Raw genomic sequence first — 18,773 nt, forward strand, 5'->3', positions numbered from 1 at the left:
TATGCGAGTACTTTGGATTACAAGCATTCTCCTGGAACGGATTATGCTCGTAATCCAAAGTTCCACTGTGCATTTTTATTCTCAATAAGCTATCAAAATCATCAAGTGAGACTTTTTTTGGACATCGGGCATTCCTCTCCAATCACCAATTGGATCAATTATGAATAACAAATGTATTTTGGGGAGTCTTTTATGTATAACGCATGTTTTTTTTCCATTGCAGCCTGTCTGGAGAGCGCTGGCCTTGCTCTGCACCTTGCCGTATCCTCCAGCAGCTCCGGAGGTAAGATAGCCCTCGCCATCAGCCCCAATCTCCAGTTGGCACGGACCCGCAATCTGCAAGGAGAGGACAGAAGATCCTGTGGAGGAAGACTTCAAAATGGACATCCCCGACTACCTCTGACATACGGGTAGGGCTAAAAGAACTGAAATTTTCTACCCAGGGCCGCCATCAGGGGGGTACAGGCAGTACACCTGTAAGGGGCCCGGATGGCAACCCCCTTTAAAAAAATATATATATATTTTTTTAGGGGTCCGGAGGCCCCCAGGGCCCCAGATGGCAATCCCCCTTTTTTTAATTAATTTTTTATAAAAAAAATATATATATTTTTTTATATATTTTTATTTTATTTTTTATTAAAGGGCCAATTTTTTTTTTTTTTAGGGGTCCGGAGGTCCCCAGGGCCCCGGAGATCCCCAGGGCCCCGGATGACAATTCCCCTTTTTTTTATAAAAAAAAAAACATTTTTTTATATATTTTTTTATTTTTTATTTTTGTTTATCTATTTTTTATTTTTATTAAAGGGCCCAGATGTCCCCATGGCCCTGGATGGCAACCCCCCCCTTTTTTTTTATATATAAATGTTTATTTTTTTATATATTTTTTTTTATTTATTTTTTATCAATTGGCCCAGAGGTTTCTTTTTTTTTCCTTTTTTTTAAAGGGCCCAAAGGTCCCGGATGGCAACCCCCTTTTTTTGTAATTTATTTATATATATATATACACACACACACACACACACACACACACACACACACACACACACACATACATACATACATACATACATACATACATACATACATACATACATACATACATACATACATACATACATACATACATACATACATATATATATATATATATATATATAAATATATATATATATATTTTTTTTTATTAAAGGACTCAGAGGTGGCTCTACCCCCCCTTTTTTTATATATATTTTCCTTTATTTTTTCTTTTCATCAGCCCAAGGTTTAAATACATCCCTTCATCAGAGAGTTTCTCAATCCTTATCGAATGCTGTATAAGAGGCATTGACTTCTGCTGCAGTGTTGAGCTAAACCCCGCCCCTGAACTTTAGATATCCAGTATGGAAATCTCTATTGGCTGATAAGGCTCTTCCCAAAGGGTTGGTGAACTGCAGGGGCGGGGCTTATCTCTGAATAATATATACATCTGGGATTGAGGTCTCTTCTCTCACACAGAATTTAAATTTTTTTTTATGACCCCAGAGATATTCTTTAAGGGGGATTATTAAGCTGTCTTTTAGAGGGTGTGTATATGTTTTATGCAGATTTTATTTTCTCCCCAGAAAAAAAAAAAACGTAGGCGCTTACTCTATGCTCATACATTATACTTTTGTTTTCTTTGCTCCACAGGCCAATGCCTCAGTTAGCAGAGATGGAACGCCAGCTACGTGAAGCTATGGCAGAGAAAGAGCGCCTCCTGAAGGCCAGGGTGAGTACATTTCTTTTCACAAGAAGTCTGAGCAGTTTTTTCTATTACGCTTTTTTGAAACTATATTTAAAGCCCAAACTTTCTTTTTCTATAATTTTTGATACAGTGGGGGAGGGTTAGAGCTCCTTTCAGGTTTCTGTTGCGATTTGCTTCTTTCTATTTCTCCTGATGCCCATTCTTACTGGGGGGAAAAAGTGACGGAAAATCCAAAATTATACAGTGGTCACTAGAAAGGGAATACAGCAGAGATCCTCCAATGAGGAAACTCCTCCCTGAGAGGGGAATGCTCCTCACTTTGGTGGGATTTCTTCTTCCTTCCTGTTGTGTCTCCCGGACAGGAAGTCAAGGTAAATCAGGTCCGCCATCAGGGGGGTACAGGCAGTACACCTGTAAGGGGCCCGGAGGTCCCCAGGGGCCCGGATGGCAACCCCCCCTTTTATAAAAAAAAAAATGTTATAAGAATTACATTTTTTTTAATATATATATATATATATATATATATATATATATATATATATATATATTTTTGGATGGCAACCCCCCCCCCCTTTTTTATAAAAAAAATTATTTTTTTTTTATATATATATATATATATATATATATATATATATATATTTTTTTTATTAAAGGGCCCGGAGGTCCCCAGGGCCCTGGATGGCAACCCCCCCTTTTAAAAAAAAAAAAATGTTATAATAATGGTATAATGTTTTTATATATATATATTTTTTGTTTTTGGATTTTTTGGATGGCAACCCCCCCTTTTTTTAATAAAAAAATATGTATTTTTTTATATATATATTTTTTACATTTATTTTTATTAAAGGGCCCAGAGGTCCCCAGGGCCCCGGATGGCTACCCCCCCTTTTTTTTTTATAATTTTTTTTTGTAAGGTGCCCAGAGGTCCCCAGGGCAACCCCCCCCTTTTTTTTTTGTTCGTCAGCACCCAAAGCCCCCCGACCCCAATTCGCGGCGGCAGCACCCCTTCGTTTCTCAATTCGGGGCTCCCCCCGCTTCTTAATTCACGGCTCCCCGCTTCTCAATTAGCCGCAGCACCCCCTCGCTTCTCAATTCACAGCAGCCCATCCCACTTCTCAATTTGAGGCGGCAGCACCCCCCCCCCCCCCCCTGGTTCTCTTCTCCAGGGGGCCATGCCTGAAGCTTTGTAAGGGGCCCCATAATTCCTGATGGCGGCCCTGCTTGCAATTATGGAGGTTCAGCAGCACATCTAGGCATTACCTAAGGAAAAGTATATGCCTAGAAACGCGCTGGCCTTCGGGATGATGCCCACCCATCAGGGCATTTTAATTTATTTTAATTAGCCAGCTCACTGCTTACATCAGGGCTGAAAGGAGCACTGAGGCAGGGTGCTGTGATATTTTTCCTCGGCGCCTCACACCTGCCATGATCTGCCTGCATTGCATTTAGAAGCACAGAGACCTTGTGATGACATCACTGGGTCTAAAATGAGGTAGGTCCTACAAATGGAAAGATTAAAAAAAAGATGAAAAAAAAAAAAATTAAGTAGCATGTTGATGAGGATTGGAGGGCATTAACAGGGATAGCCAAATATAGTACAATATAAGTCAATTAAACTCCTTTGGGCCATATTCTCAAAGAATTACGCCTGTGTATCAGCAGATACGCCGACGTAAGTCCGATTCTAAGGCCGTCCTATGTTTAAGTGTATTCTCAAACTGAGATACACTTAAACATGCCTAAGATACGACGGCGTTGTATCTTAGGCTGCAATATCTACGCTGACCGCCAGGTGGCGTTTCCTTTGCGTTCAGCGTAGAATATGCAAATGACTAGTCACGCCGATTCTCTAACGTACGCTTGCCCGTCGTAGTGATTTTACGTCGTTTCCGTAAGCGATACGCGGCGTAAAGATAAACATGCCCCCTAGGTGGCGTACTCAATGTTAAGTATGGCCGTCGTTCCCGCGTCGAAATTTGAAAATTTAACGTCGTTTGCGTAAGTCGTCCGTGAATGGCGCTGGACGCCATTTACGTTACCGTCAAAGCAAATGACGTCCGTGAGACGTCATTTAGCGCAATGCACGTCGGGTAATTTACCCGACGGAGCATGCGCATTACGATCGGCGCGGGAGCGCGCCTAATTTAAATGATCCACGCCCCCTACCAGGATCATTTGAATTAGGAGTGCTTGCGCGGGTGGACTTTACGCTACGCCGCCGCAAGTTTACAGGTAAGTGGTTTGGGAATCAGGCACTTGCCAGTTAAACTTGCGGCGGAGTAACGTAAAGGATATACGTTACGCCGCCGGAGATCTATAAGAATATGGCCCTTTGTCTTTTTTTTTACCCCGTGCAACAAGATAACTATGAAATATAAGGGAACCTTTGTTTTTTTTTTTTTGTTTTTTAGGTAAAAAAACAAACAACCTTAATGCCGCGTACACACCATCAATTTATGTGATGAAAAAAAACGACACTTTCTGTGAAGTAAAAAATGACGTTTTTGAAAGTTCAATTTTCAAAGACGAAGTTGCCTACACACCATCGTTTTTCTCACAATGTTCTAGCAAAGTGAGGTTACGTTCACCACGTTTTACCATTGAAGCTCGCTTCATAAGTAGCTTCTGGGCATGCGTGGATGAAAAAACGTCTTAGAAAACGACGTTTTTTGCTACACACGGTCAATTTCTGTGAAGTAAAAAGTGCACTTTTGAAAAACGACACATAAAATTGAAGCATGCTTCAATTTTTTTTGGTCGTTTTTTACAAGACATAAAACGACGTTTTCCCCCACACACAGTCAATTAAAGTGACGTTTTTAAAAACGTCATTTTTTTTCATCACATAAAGTGATGGTGTGTACGCGGCATAAGGGTTGAAAAGTGGTCCCATACATTGGCGTTGTATGGATTGAGTGCAGTATAAAATGACAGGTCCCTTCCCCTTTAACAGCAGTCGTCCTCCATGCAGTCAGCCACCCAGTGCAGCCGGCTGACCTGCCCGTCACATGACTGTCACTTAATTGCTTCTGCTTTCGGGAAGTCGAGCCTCCAGCTCTGGCTCTGCGCTCTCAGACACATTTGGTTGCTATACAGAGCAGGTAGGAGACATGCCGGGGCGGTGTGTGTCATGGTGAGTGTACACGGCGAGCTTGTCTATAGGCATTCTCCATGCATGCGTGTGTACATACATGTAGAGATTGTACATAGATGATTCGGGGAAAGGGACTTTATAGGAGTTTAGAGTTTGCTAATGGACTTTGCCTTTGTTTGTGGGCAACGTTGGCCTTTACAGGAGCAGAAGAACTGGTTTTTCATGTTTGCTTAGGGCTTTGCTGCAATGGAGATCACCTGTAACAGGCGGAGGGGATACAATCCATTACAAAGGTGTTTTTTTTTTTTTTTTTTTTTAAAGGTGGGTCCATCCAAAAATTATATTTTTTAAGTAAGCAAAAACTGCTCTCAGGTCGGAATATGGCGTGAGGCGGACGCATGCACTACAGCAATGCACAGACGAGACACAGGCGCCCTGATTGGGCCGGTTCTGTTTTCATACTATATGCATTTCAAGACCTAAAGGATCAGTCCAAACAAAATATAATTTTTTTTTTTGTGAATGCCGAGCAGTTATTTATTTTTAATAATTAAAAAATCTGATTTTTTTTATTAATTTAAATTTGATTTTCTTTTCATTTAAATCAGATTTTTTTTTATTTAAATCAGAATTTTTTTATTTAAATCAGATTTATTTTGATTTCAATCTGATTTTATTTTGATTTCAATCTGATTTTATTTTGATTTCAATCTGATTTTATTTTGATTTCAATCTGATTTTATTTTGATTTCAATCTGATTTCATTTTGATTTCAATCTGATTTCATTTTGATTTCAATCTGATTTTATTTTGATTTCAATCTGATTTTATTTTGATTTCAATCTGATTTTATTTTGATTTCAATCTGATTTTATTTTGATTTCAATCTGATTTTATTTTGATTTCAATCTGATTTTATTTTGATTTCAATCTGATTTTATTTTGATTTCAATCTGATTTCAATCTGATTTCATTTTGATTTCAATCTGATTTCATTTTGATTTCAATCTGATTTTATTTTGATTTAACTCTGATTTTATTTTGATTTCAATCTGATTTCATTTTGATTTAAATCAGATTTGTTTAAATTAAATCAGATTTTTTTTTTAAATTAACCACTTAAGACCCAGACCATTATGCAGGTTAAGGACCTTGCCCCTTTTTGCGATTTGACACTGGGTCGCTTTAACTGACAATTGTGCGACGTGGCTCCCAAACAAAATTGGTGTACTTTTTTCGCCAGCGCCCCATGGAGTGCAGCCTCGCCAGCGCCCCATGGAGTGCAGCCTCGCCAGCGCCCCATGGAGTGCAGCCTCGCCAGCGCCCCATGGAGTGCAGCCTCGCCAGCGCCCCATGAAAAGGCAGCATTCGCCAGCGCCCCATGAAAAGGCAGCCTCGCCAGCACCCCATGAAAAGGCAGCCTCGCCAGCCAGCACCCCATGAAAAGGCAGCCTCGCCAGCGCCCCATGAAAAGGCAGCCTCGCCAGCGCCCCATGAAAAGGCAGCCTCGCCAACGCCCCGTGGAATGCAGCCTCGCCAGCGCCCCATGGAGTGCAGCCTCGCCAGCGCCCCATGGAGTGCAGCCTCGCCAGCGCCCCATGGAGTGCAGCCTCGCCAGCGCCCCATGGAGTGCAGCCTCGCCAGCGCCCCATGAAAAGGCAGCCTCGCCAGCGCCCCATGAAAAGGCAGCCTCGCCAGCGCCCCATGGAAGGCAGCCTCGCCAACGCCCCGTGGAATGCAGCCTCGCTAGCGCCCTATCGAATGCAGCGTCACCAGCGCCCATCAATGCAGCCTACTAGTGCCCATCAATTAATATTTGGTTGCTTCCATTCATTCAGGAGTCGGGACACAGACACAGTCTCTGACACTATGTGTGAACGGAGCAGCTGCTGATGCTGGGACTTAGTTACTTGCTGCAGAGAGAAGAGAGTAGGAACACCAGTGGCTGGGCGCCCTAGGCGGCTGCCTAGTTTGTCTAGTGGTAGCACTGGCCCTGATTGAACTCTATGTATTAAGAGTTTTGCTGAATACTGCAGCTGTCAAACTCTGTATGTAGCATTTAAATGGCTGTGGCAATGTGTATGCACCTGAGCAGCACCATGTCCACTTGTAGGTGGGTGTTTGGAGGGGGGGGGGGGGCAGCAGAAATGTGGATAGGCCACCTGTTGTTTTCCACCCCTCTGGGCGCCTGTATGAAAGGAGCCTTAAATCGTTAGAATGCGGGTCAGAGTTCCCATTTCTGTGAATACATGGAGGCGTGAGACAACTTCCTAGGATTTCACTACTACCAGCTCTTCACAAATACTTTCCAGGGCAACCTTCGTAATTCTTGTATTAAAGTGACACAACAATTGTTACAAAAAAATATTACAAACTATTTTAAATGGAAAAAATGAATTCCATCGTCAAGCTCCATTCACATCTGGTGTTTCTGCAACGCACAACGAAAACGTTCATCCTGTGAAACTGCATGAGCATTCGTTCTATGTGAACTGGAGCAAAATCGAATGTTATTAGGCTATTTTTGCTCATGGTTGATTGCTATTAAATTATTAAAAAAAGAGCTGTTTGGGAAAAATATTGCATCATGGCCACTAGATGGAGCTGACAATCATAGAAAATAAGGCCTGGATTCAGGTAGATCGGCGCATCTTTATGCGGGCGTAGCGCCTCTTATATGCACTACGCCAACGTAAAGTAGAGAGGCAAGAACAGTATTCACAAAGCACTCGCTCCCAACGTTGCGCCGGCGTAGCGTAAATTCCTAGGCTTAAGCTGCCTAATTCAAAGTAGGTGGACGGTGGGCGTGATCCATTTAAATGAACCATGACCCCATGCAAATGATGGGCCGAATGAACGGCGCATGCGCCATCCCGTGGACGCTTCCCAGTGCGCATGCTCAGAATCACTTCGGATCGAACGCCTAAGATACGTCGAATCACTGAACGTAACCTACGCCCAGCCCTATTCACGTAGTACTACTTAAACGACGTAAAATACGACGGCTGTTCCGTTGTCCATACCTTTGCATGGGATGCGCCTTCTATATGTGGAATAACTTTACGCCGGACGTACGCTTTACGTAAACGGCGTATATTACTGCGACGGGCGCAAGAATCGGCGTATCTGAGTCATTTGCATATTCGACGCGTAAATCAATGGGAGCGCCCCTTGCAGCCAGCGTAAATATGCACCCAAGATACGACGGCGTAGGAAACTTACGTCGGTTGGATGAAGCCTAATTTCAGGCGTATCTAGTTCTATGGGTACGGCGCATAGATACGACGGCGCACATTTACACTTACGCGGCGTATCTCGAGATACGCCACGCAAGTGCTACGTGAATCCAGGCCAATGTATTTATTTCTTGTGAGCATCAGCTCCATCTAGTGGCCATAAAGCAGTATTTTCCCATTGTGTAGGAATGAAAAGCATTGGAGAAAATAGCTTAGTACCAATCAATTATGGCGCTATTTTCACAGAACGAATGCAGTTTCATAGGATAAATGTCTTTTTGTATTTTTTTTTATAAATGACCCCCCTGGTGTCGCTATCCTGCCTTAAGGAAGGGGCCCGAAGGGTTGGTATTCCTTTGACTTGTGATGTTGGCTTCACAATAAATATGTGATGTGCACTGATTTGGAGTGCGGTTTACTTTGTATCTTCCATATATCCCCAACATTTCCAGATCCTGTACAGTACAAATGGGTGATCTCATCTCTACCACTGAAAATAATAAAAGCCTTTTGTGTGTTTGCAGGAAGAGAAGAGAGCAGCTAAAGAGATGACCAAACGCCTGGAAGCAGAGCAGAGTCATATGAAAGAAGAAGCTCCTGTACCCGTCCCACCCATGGTGCAACCGGCCGTCCTCGAGCCTGCTGTTGAGCTGGTAAGTTCAGCAAAAGACTGTACACACTTAACGGTTGATTTATAAATAATTTGCATAGCCATTCATCCCGTGAAAAGGCCAATACATTAATTCTGTGTAAATGGGGCACAAAAAAAAGATTGGAAATATGCTATGTGCTGTATATTGTGCTGTTCAAATGTAAATAATTGATTTTAAATGGAAAAAACACGTTCGACCACTAGATGGAGCTAAGTATTACAGGAAATTCTTATGATAACTGACCTCCATCTAGTGGCCAAATAAGGTATTTTCTATTTAGAACCAATGATTTACATTCTAATAGCACAGTATATAGCCACTGGGTGAATGACTATGTAATTTATTTTTTTCTTTTGTTTTAAATCAACTCCTTAACCACTTAAGGGCCGCCGCACGGCAATATATGTCAGCAAAATGGCACGGCTGGGCACAGGGATGTATATATACGTCCCCTTCAAGAGCCCAGCCGCGGGTCGTGCGCGTGACCGCGCCCACGGGACCCGATCGCCGCCGACACAGGCCTTTAGCATACCTTTTTCAATCCTGCTATTCAACGTGCTAAAATAAAATAATTAGTACCACAGCCAGGCAGATAATTTTTTTTTTTTAAAGGGGAGGGGGTCATCAATATATTTTTTAAACCTGTCCTTTGCCAATCCAGGGCGGAGTAACAGAGCCTTTTACTAAGGCCCACGTATACTCACAATCATTGCACTCTCCGAAGCATGGTTGCTCCTATGCAGCTCTTTTAAATACCCAGCACTTCTGAGCTTAGGGGAGTTTTTGACCTCCTGGGGTGCAGTTCTCGGGCCTGGGTGGGAAACGGGTATAGGGGAGCTTGTGACCTTCTCCTGGGGTACAGTTCTCCTGCCTCAGCAGAGAACGGGTATAGAGGAGCTTGTGACCTTCCCCTGGGGTGCAGTTCTCAGCCCTGAACCAGAAATGCATATAGGGGGCTTGTGACCTTCTCCTGAAGTACAGTTCTCCTGCCTCAGCAGAGAACGGGTATAGAGGCCTGAGCCAGAAATGTATATAGGCGGCTTGTGACATTCTCCTGTGGTGCTGTTCTCAGGTCTGAGGGGGAAAAGAGTATAGGGGAGCTTGTGACCTCCTCCTGTTGTGTCGCTTTCAGGCCTGAGTAGGGAATAGGTATAGGGGAGCTGGTGACCTCCTCCTGGGGTGCCGTTCCCAGGCCTGAGTGGGGAACGGGTATAGGGGAGCTTGAGACTTTCTCCTGTGGTACAGTTCTACTTCCTGAGCAGAGAACGGGTTTAGAGGAGCTTGTGACCTTCCCCTGGGGTGTGGTTCTTAGGCCTGAGTAGGGAATGGGTATAGGGGAGCTTGTGACCTTCCCCTGGGGTGCGGTTCTTAGGCCTGAGCCAGAAATGTATATAGGGGGCTTGTGACTTTCTCCTGTGGTGCTGTTCTCAGGTCTGAGGGGGAATAGAGTATAGGGGAGCTTGTGACCTCCTCCTGTTGTACCGTTTTCAGGCCGGAGTGGGGAACGGGTATAGAGGAGCTTGTGACCTTCTCCTGGGGTACAGTTCTCCTGCCTGAGCAGAGAACAGGTATAGAGGAGCTTGTGACCTTCCCCTGGGGTGCGGTTCTCAGGCATGAGCCAGAAATGTATATAGGGGGCTTGTGACCTTCTCCTGTTGTGTCGCTTTCAGGCCTGAGTAGGGAATAGGTATAGGGGAGCTTGTGACCTCCTCCTGGGGTGCCGTTCTCAGGCCTGAGTGTGAAAACGGGTATAGAGGAGCTTGTGACCTTCCCCTGTGGTGCGGTTCTCAGGTCTGAGTGTGGAATGGCGGAGTCTGTGTCCTCCTCCTGGGGAGCTGCTCTCAGACCTGAGCAGGAAATTTACAGGCTCACACGTTGTCCCCTAATAAAAAGGTCAACATCATCCAACTGTGTGTAAGCCCCAAAATTATCCAACTTGGAGCTTACACAGGTGTTGATGCCCAGAGGAACTTTTCCCCGAATAAAATGGTGAATAAAATGCATAACCTGTCCCCTTTCCAGGCACCTTTTGACTTGCGGTCATATCTGGAGGCCTCAGGACACAGCGTAGAGACGTGTCCTAACGTGAGGGTCAATGCCATGTGTTGTCGGGGCTACCTTGTGAAGATGGGAGGACGCATCAAAACATGGAAGAAGAGATGGTTCGTGTTTGACAGACAGAAGAGAAGGCTGGCATATTATGCAGGTACGGGTCTATAGTGTATATCTAATGAGATCTTCTCAGTGGCCTCCTGGTCTCTCCTTCTACCAATCTTCTTTTTTTTTTCTTTCTCTCCATTACTCTTTCTGACTCAAAGTTTTCCAGTCCCCTTTTTCTCTTTTTCCTCCCTTTTGACATGGGGGGTGTTTGCAGAGCACTCTACTCAATGGTGGGCAGGATACAGTGGCGGCTGGTGCTCAATTTGTTTTGGGGGGGGCACAAACAAACTAAAAAAAAAAAAAAAACATCAAGCGCAGCCACTGTTGCCCATCAAGCGCAGCCACTGTTGCCCATCAAGCGCAGCCACTGTTGCCCATCAAGCGCAGCCACTGTTGCCCATCAAGCGCAGCCACTGTTGCCCATCAAGCGCAGCCACTGTTGCCCATCAAGCGCAGCCACTGTTGCCCATCAAGCGCCGCCACTGTTGCCCATCAAGCGCCGCCACTGTTGCCCATCAAGCGCCGCCACTGTTGCCCATCCAGCGGCGCCACTGTTGCCCCATCAATTGCCACCACTGTTGCCTTATCAATTGCCGCCACTGTGCCCCATCAATTGCCACCACTGTTGCCCCATCAATTGCCGCCACTGTGCCCCATCAATTGCTGCCACTGTGCCCCATCAATTGCCGCCACTGTGCCCCATCAATTGCCGCCACTGTGCCCCATCAATTGCTGCCAGTGTGCATCACCCCAGACTTACCTGTCTCGCAGCTGGTCACGGTGGCGTCGTTCATGCTCCTCGATGTCTCCGGTCCTGTCTATCAGGTGTCCAATCACAGCCTCTGTTGTTTTAGCCAATCAGGTGACAGATAACCAGACCCAAACACCTGATTGGCTGAGAGGCGGGTCAGTGTTAGGAAAGTGAATAAATCGCTTTCCTAACACAACACTTAAGTAAACGGCGAACGCACAGTATTGCACCCGCTGTTCACCATTTTGGAAGCCTATTAGAGCCCACAGGTCTAATCAGGCACTTCCAAAAACGCCCCCGCCGCTGTAATTTAGGTGCCCGGCGCCCGATAAGGGGCCGAACACCTGAATAGGGGGCGGCAGTGGCGACCATAGATAGATAAATTCATGTAGTGAGAGAGACGTGACAGGAGAGAGGGGGCGGCGCTCCTGCGCCCTTTATGGACGCACCGCCACTGGCAGGATAGAGTTTAGAATCCAACATTTTAGAGGCAACTCTTTGTCAACCGCTGTAGTAGTAGTTAAAAAAAAAAAGTCTAAAAAGCGTGGGAAACACCATAGTTCTAGTGCAAGTCCTGTGAGTCTTGACCAACAACTTTTTTTTCCCGTTTTGTTGTCCATTATTCTCTTAATTTTCTCCCAGCACATAAGCCCTGTTAAAGGGAAGTTTTGAGCTCTCGAAATGCGTTGGAAATTTCCTTTTAGTATCTTGTCATGTGTAATAAAAACAAATTGAACACCCTCTCCCCTCTCTCTGAGATGTATTTGTTGTCTGTGTCCATCCCTAATGATGTCTATCTCTGCAGATAAAGAAGAGCAAAAACTGAAAGGAGTAATCTACTTCCAGGCCATAGAAGAGGTGTATTACGATCACTTGCGAAGTGCTTCTAAGGTAACCTATAGAACGAGAAATTCTTTTCTTCTAGCCTTTTTTTTTTTAATTCAAGTGTTTGTCTTTGTATAAAATAAACTCAGTGACAAAATACCAATTTATCCTGCTAGAAATAGCTGATAACATCCTGTGCTGCACTGTTATCAGTTAGCATTGTTCCCAGCTCTCTCTGAGGACTATAAAACGCCTCCTCCCTATGTAATGGAGAAAGCTCTCTGACCTTTTGTAGGTTTTATGGGAACAGTTAGTTAGTTTCTATTAGCATAGACGTGCGCAAGGGGTGTGCCAGGTGTGCCTGGGCACACCCTGATCCTGGGGTGGACAACCTGTCAATGGTGGGCAGATGACAGGTAAACCGCAATCCTTCCTTGCCATCCCTCAGAACCTGGACAGGAGAGTTGGCGGGGATGAAATTTAGTGGAACTGATTTGTATTTTCCCCCTGCAGCAGCTGAAAGTAGGCTTCTCCTCCGATCCCTTTTGTCAACATTCAGCTGCCACAGGAGGAAAATATAGGGGATCAGTATTAATATATGCCACTCCTTCTTTCCCTGCTCCTCTTCCTTCTGTTGCCCGGGTCCCCCATGTGCTCCCTTGCTCCCCCTTCCTCCCATTGTTCCAGGATGGAGAGCGGGAAAGAGGCCGATAAATGTGTCAAACCTATATGTGTTGGAGCTTTGGGGTGTACAGCCTAATGCTATAGGCTGCGCACACCTATGTCCATTAGACTTGGGGTATCGATAGCCAAATTATTTTTAGTTTTGGATAAGGAAGGGTTAAGACCCCTGACACATTTTTGCTATTCCATTAAGGAAATTTCTCTTAATTTCCTGTCCCAGTGGCACACCAGGACGTTGGAGGAATTTCTCCTGTAGACAGGTGTCCCCATTGAAAGATTTCTCCTTACCCCTAACTCTGTTTACAAATCTATGATTTTCCTTCACTTTCTCCACAATGATCTGGCGGGGAGCATCAAAAAACTGCCAGAATGCCTAACCTAGCCTTTCCCAACTTTTTTATTCCAGTACAGTGAGCTCAAAACTGTGGCATGGGTTGAATGCAGCCCTTTGCATGCCTTTATCCGGCCCCTGGGGTACTATTCCTCCCACTGACACCGGCGGTGGTGGCGCTGTTGCTTCCACTGACACCGGCGGTGGGGCGTTGTTTACACCCACTGGCCACGGTTTTATGAAGCACAGTAAACTGGTCCTTTGTTTAGAAAATTTGAAGACCCCTATTCCAGAGTAATCCTTGAAATAATTCAGGGAACCCTTGATAAACCAATTAATTAAAGGAGAACTAAAAGGCCAAACTTTTTTTTCCCATTTTGTATGGAGGATTATAACCCCTGTAGGTTTATTTTGGGCCATCTTTTCCCCCATTGGGGAAATTTACCTTCATTTCCTGTCCCATAGCCAAAACAGGAAGTGAGAGAAAATTACTAAAAATAAGGGGATCCCTTGGGGACCCCCAGGCTATCAGAACTAGTGTCCCCATTGGAAGATTTCCACTTTATTACTTTTCGGAAGACACCCCAAAATGTTGGATTTACTTTCACTTTCAATGATAATGGTAAACTGGACACATAGAGAGGGTCAATCCTGCATCTCCGATCTCGGTAAAGAGCCTCCGGCGGAGGCTCTTTACCACGTGATCAGCTGTGTCCAATCACGGCTGATCACGATGTAAACAGGAAGAGCCATTGATCAGCTCTTCCTCACTTGCGTCTGACAGACGCAAGTAGAGGAGAGCCGATCAGCGGCTCTCCTGACGGGGGGGTTTTGCGCTGATTGTTTATCAGCGCAGCCCCCCCCATGGATGCCAACACTGGACCACCAGGGAAGCCACCAGGACCACCAGGGAAGCCCCAAGCATGTGGATGGCCAGGTACATCCACATATACAAATTTATGCCAAATATGTGCCCACAAATGATTGGCACCATTGTAAAACACCTTAAATCTGTGATGCCCAGCAATGCCACCCATCAGTGCCATTGATCAGTGTCCATCAGTGCCCATCTATCAGTGACCATCCATGCCACCCATCAGTGCCACCATAAGTGCCCATCAGTGCCACCTATCACATACCACCACATACCAGTGCCGCCTATCACATACCACCACATACCAGTGCCGCCTATCACATACCACCACATACCAGTGCCACCTATCAGTGAGTGAGTGAGTGAGTAACTTGTATAGCGCAGCAAATGCGAACTTAATCGCCTCAAGGCGCTTGTCATCCAGAGTAGTACAGATCTTTCAGAAGAGGTGGGTCTTTAGCTTTTTCCTGAATGCCCGATGGTTTTCTTCCAAGCGGATGGTCGTGGGTAGAGCATTCCAGAGCCGTGGTCCTTGGACCGAGAATCTTCGTTCTCCTTTCGATTTGTAGCGGGATTTAGGAATTTGGAGAAAGTTTTGGTTGGTTGACCGAAGCATGCGCTTGGTGACGTACGGTTTTATTTTCTCGCATAAGTATTGAGGAGCTTTTCCCTGTGAACATTTGTGGGTGAGGCAGAGCGTCTTGAACGTCACCCTGTCCTGTACGGACAGCCAGTGGAGGGACCTCAAGACTGGGGCGACTGATTCCCACGGCTTTTTACCTGTTACCAGTCTGGCTGCCGTGTTCTGGACGACTTGTAGACGCGCCATCTGGTATTTTGGTAGCCCTAAGTAGAGGGAGTTTGCGTAGTCGAGTCGTGAGTTGATGATTGTTCCGACAACTACTGCCGTGTCTTCTTTCGGGATAAAGGGGATGAGTCTACGTAGCATGCGGAGCAGATGATGAGAGCTGCTGACGACTGATCCTATTTGTGCATCCATCGTCATGTCTGAGTCGAAGATGACTCCGAGACTTTTGATTTTTTTGCTTGGTGCGATGGTTTGTCCGAGGATGGTGGGTGGTGTCCATGTGGTCCTAGCAATGGATTTTTTATTTGCGTGAAGGATGAGTAGTTCTGTTTTCGATCCGTTAAGTTTGAGGGAGCTATCGGTCATCCAATTGTCGATCAGTGTGAGGCACTTTCCAAGTTCAAGAAATTGGTCTTTTTTGTTGGTGATTCGAAGGTAAAGCTGCGTGTCGTCCGCATAGGAGTGGTAACGCAGGTCCTGTCTGCTGATGATTTTGAGGAGCGGGCGGATGTAGATGTTGAAGAGTAGAGGTGAGAGGGGTGATCCTTGCGGGACTCCGCATGTGATGGTCCGTGTTTCTGATGTGAAATCTCCAAGTTTCACGGTCTGGGTACGATTTTCCAGGAAAGATGCGAACCATGGTAGGGCTGCGTCAGAGACTCCTGCTACTTCTTTGAGTCGCGTGAGCAATATGTTGTGATCTACTGTGTCGAAGGCTGCACTAAGATCCAGCAGCACTAGGAGACAGGATTCTCCGTCATCTGCTGCTTCAAGGGCGTCATCCCATATCTTGAGAAGAGCCGTTTCTGTGCCGTGGCCTGGGCGAAAACCTGATTGTAGAGGATCTAGGAGTTTGTGGTCGTCCAGGTGGGGCTGGAGCTGTTGCACTACTGCTTTCTCCATGATCTTGGAGATCGTGTTCAGGCTTGTTACCGGTCTGCGCTGGTTGGGGTCTTTCGGATCGAGGTTGGGCTTCTTTAAGAGAGGTTTTATTATGCCTTGTTTGAGGTTGTCCGGAACCATCCCTTCCCTGAATGATTGGTTTATGATGTGCGTTATGGTGGGTGCCAAGATGTCCGTGCATTCTTTCAAGAGTTTTGTCGGGATGATGTCGTTTGGGGATGTGTTGTCTCGGAGGCTTCTGATGATGTTTTTTGTGGTGTCGATGGTAATTGGGATCAGCTCGAAATTCATCGAAGTTTTGTTGATTTCTTCTTCTTGCTGTATCTGAGTGGGGTTTATGTTTTTTTTCTGTTGAACTGTTGCCCGAATCTTTTCAATTTTGTCGATAAAAAAGTCTGATAGTTCGTTGCAGAATTCTTGTGTCTCACTTGCAGGGGGCTCCAAACAGGAGGGGTTCATAGCCTTAGAGACTAGTTTAAAAAGTTCCCGTGGATGGTTTATGGCTTTGGAGATGGTGTTTGCGAAATGGTCTTTTTTGGCTTTAAAGATTGCTTTGTGGTAATTTTTGGTGAGGGTTTTGTACTTTGTGAGGTTTTCTTTTGATGGGTTCCTCCTCCAGGCTCCTTCAGCTCTTCTGCGTTCCTGTTTCAGTAGAGTGAGAAAGTCATTAAACCAGCCTGAGTTATTTTTTCGGTTGAGAGCTCTGCGTTTTGGAGCGACTGTATCTGCTGTTTGTAGTAGTGCTTTGTTTAAAGCGTTGAGAGTTTGCTCCGTTGAGTGGTTCGGATTTGGTACGTCTATTTTAGTTGCTAGTGTGATTTTGAAGAGCTCAGAGTGTAATTTCTTCTTTGATCTTGCCCAGTGTATAGTTGTTGGGAGTTTGGGTTTTTGAATCAGTGCCCATTAGTACTGCCTATCAGTGCCAACTCATTGGTGCAGCCGTATCAGTGCTCGTCTTTGAAGAAGAAAACATACTTATTTACAAAGAAATAACAGAAACAAAGAAACCTTTTTTAAAAAAAAAAAAAAATTTGCGCAAAAAATAAATACCACAGAGGTGATCAAGTACCACCAAAAGAAAGCCCTATTTGTGGGAACAAAATGATAAAAAAAAATTGGGTACAGTGTAGTATGACCGCGCAATTGTCATGCAAATTGTGACAGCGCTGAAAGCTGAAAATTGGCTTGGGCGGGAAGATGTATAAGTGCCTGGTATTGAAGTGGTTAAAGAAAGGCAACGCAACATGTCCACACTGGTGTGATCATGCCTGGGGTGTGGCGTTTGATGCAGAAAACTGATATATGGAATTGTGTGTGTTACAACAACGTGCAATAAAACTATTATTTTTACCTCCCCCAGAGTCCACACCCCAAACTGACATTTTGTCTGAAGACCTTCGAACGCCTCTTCTGCATGGTAGCGCCAACCCCGGAAGCCATGAGGATCTGGATGGACGTCATGGTGACGGCCGCCGAGGAGAACCACCGCTACTGAGGCCTTTGTTTTGTGATCGGTGCCAATCGTTTTGGGGAAGAACGAAGGAGCCTGGGAAAGAAATAGAGGAACACAAAAGCATGAACACAGACGGGCTTGTGAAAAGAAGGAACTTGTGCGAGAAATGTGACTGACAAAAGGGAAGAACATTTTCTAAAACTTGTGACAGAAAATCTGTGAAATTTTAGCAGACATTCCTCGGTGAAAAACTTTTTTTTTAACGCCTGTCTATCCAAACAGAACAATTCTTTTCAACACACCATGGTACTCGCCTCAGGAATGACTCTACCAAAGCCTTGTAGCCTTGGCCATCTCGAAGGCACAACTAGCAATGTCTTCCACCGTTGGCCTTGGCCATCTCGAAGGTCCAACTAGCAATATCTTCCACCGTTGGTCTTGGCCATCTCGAAGGCCCAACTAGCAATGTCTTCCACCGTTGGTTAGAATGTTGATGGACCTTGTGAATTACCACTAATGTTGAGTTATGTGTTAGGCATATCTTCTAATGTCTGTGATATTATATACATTATTTTTGTAAAATGTTGACAAATGTTGATAGGCCACATATGCAGCTTGGAAGCCGCCATTTTGTAAGTTGGCCTGTCATGACAATTTAGACAAGAGGCTGCCTAAAAAAGCACAATATGTCTGCCCTGTCCCGTCTGATTTATCTACTGGACGTTGCTGAACATGTAGCAAAAAGTAGCATTTAGGTCAAGTGAATCAGGGGACCTCCCACCCCTAGATTTTTGTACCAAGTGGCTTCCAAGACCGAGGACCATAATGACAAATGTTGAACAGTAACGGCAAGAATTTGGCAAAAGGAGCTTAAACACACCTGTCAAATGATAATGCATTATATAATCCTCAAGAGCTGGAAAAACGAAGCCATTGTTGTACTAGATTTCAGCATGTATAGTATTTTGTTCTTGGCTTTGCAAACACTACAACTATCCAATGACTGGCTGACCTGAATGGATAAACATCACGTGTTCCAGTTCTTGTGGAGACCATTCTTGTGTCCTCCATATGGACCTCATTGGGGATTTAAAGGTTCTGGAATTGCCTTAAAGCACAGGTGTCAAACACAAGGCCCGTGGGCTGAATCCGGCCCTCCAGGCCATTTCATGTGGCCCTTGCACCTCTCCTGCAGCTGCAGGAGAGCTCCAGCCCTCCTATGGTCCTTCAGACCCCTTACTTTCTGCTTTCAAGCAATGCATCCAGCTTTTTCCCAGC

At 45.1% G+C, this 18,773-nt stretch overlaps 1 protein-coding gene across 3 annotated transcripts in view; it reads left to right on the forward strand.

Moving 5' to 3' along the window:
* Positions 1–18,537, forward strand: part of PHLDB3 (pleckstrin homology like domain family B member 3) — a 122,965-nt gene extending 104,428 nt beyond the window's left edge. For 2 of the 3 annotated variants that reach the window (XM_040327363.1, XM_040327364.1), the window contains 6 exons: positions 224–410; positions 1,669–1,747; positions 8,578–8,706; positions 10,729–10,912; positions 12,423–12,508; positions 17,403–18,537. In XM_040327363.1, coding sequence (XP_040183297.1) covers positions 224–410; positions 1,669–1,747; positions 8,578–8,706; positions 10,729–10,912; positions 12,423–12,508; positions 17,403–17,537 — 800 coding nt within the window. In that variant the 3' untranslated portion in view covers positions 17,538–18,537. The remainder of the gene's footprint in view (positions 1–223; positions 411–1,668; positions 1,748–8,577; positions 8,707–10,728; positions 10,913–12,422; positions 12,509–17,402) is intronic. The other variant, XR_005743983.1, reaches the window with a different exon arrangement.
* The last annotated feature ends 236 nt before the right edge of the window (positions 18,538–18,773 follow it).

Source organism: Rana temporaria, chromosome 10 (genome assembly GCF_905171775.1).
Source record: "Rana temporaria chromosome 10, aRanTem1.1, whole genome shotgun sequence".
NCBI classification, from domain to species: domain Eukaryota; kingdom Metazoa; phylum Chordata; class Amphibia; order Anura; family Ranidae; genus Rana; species Rana temporaria.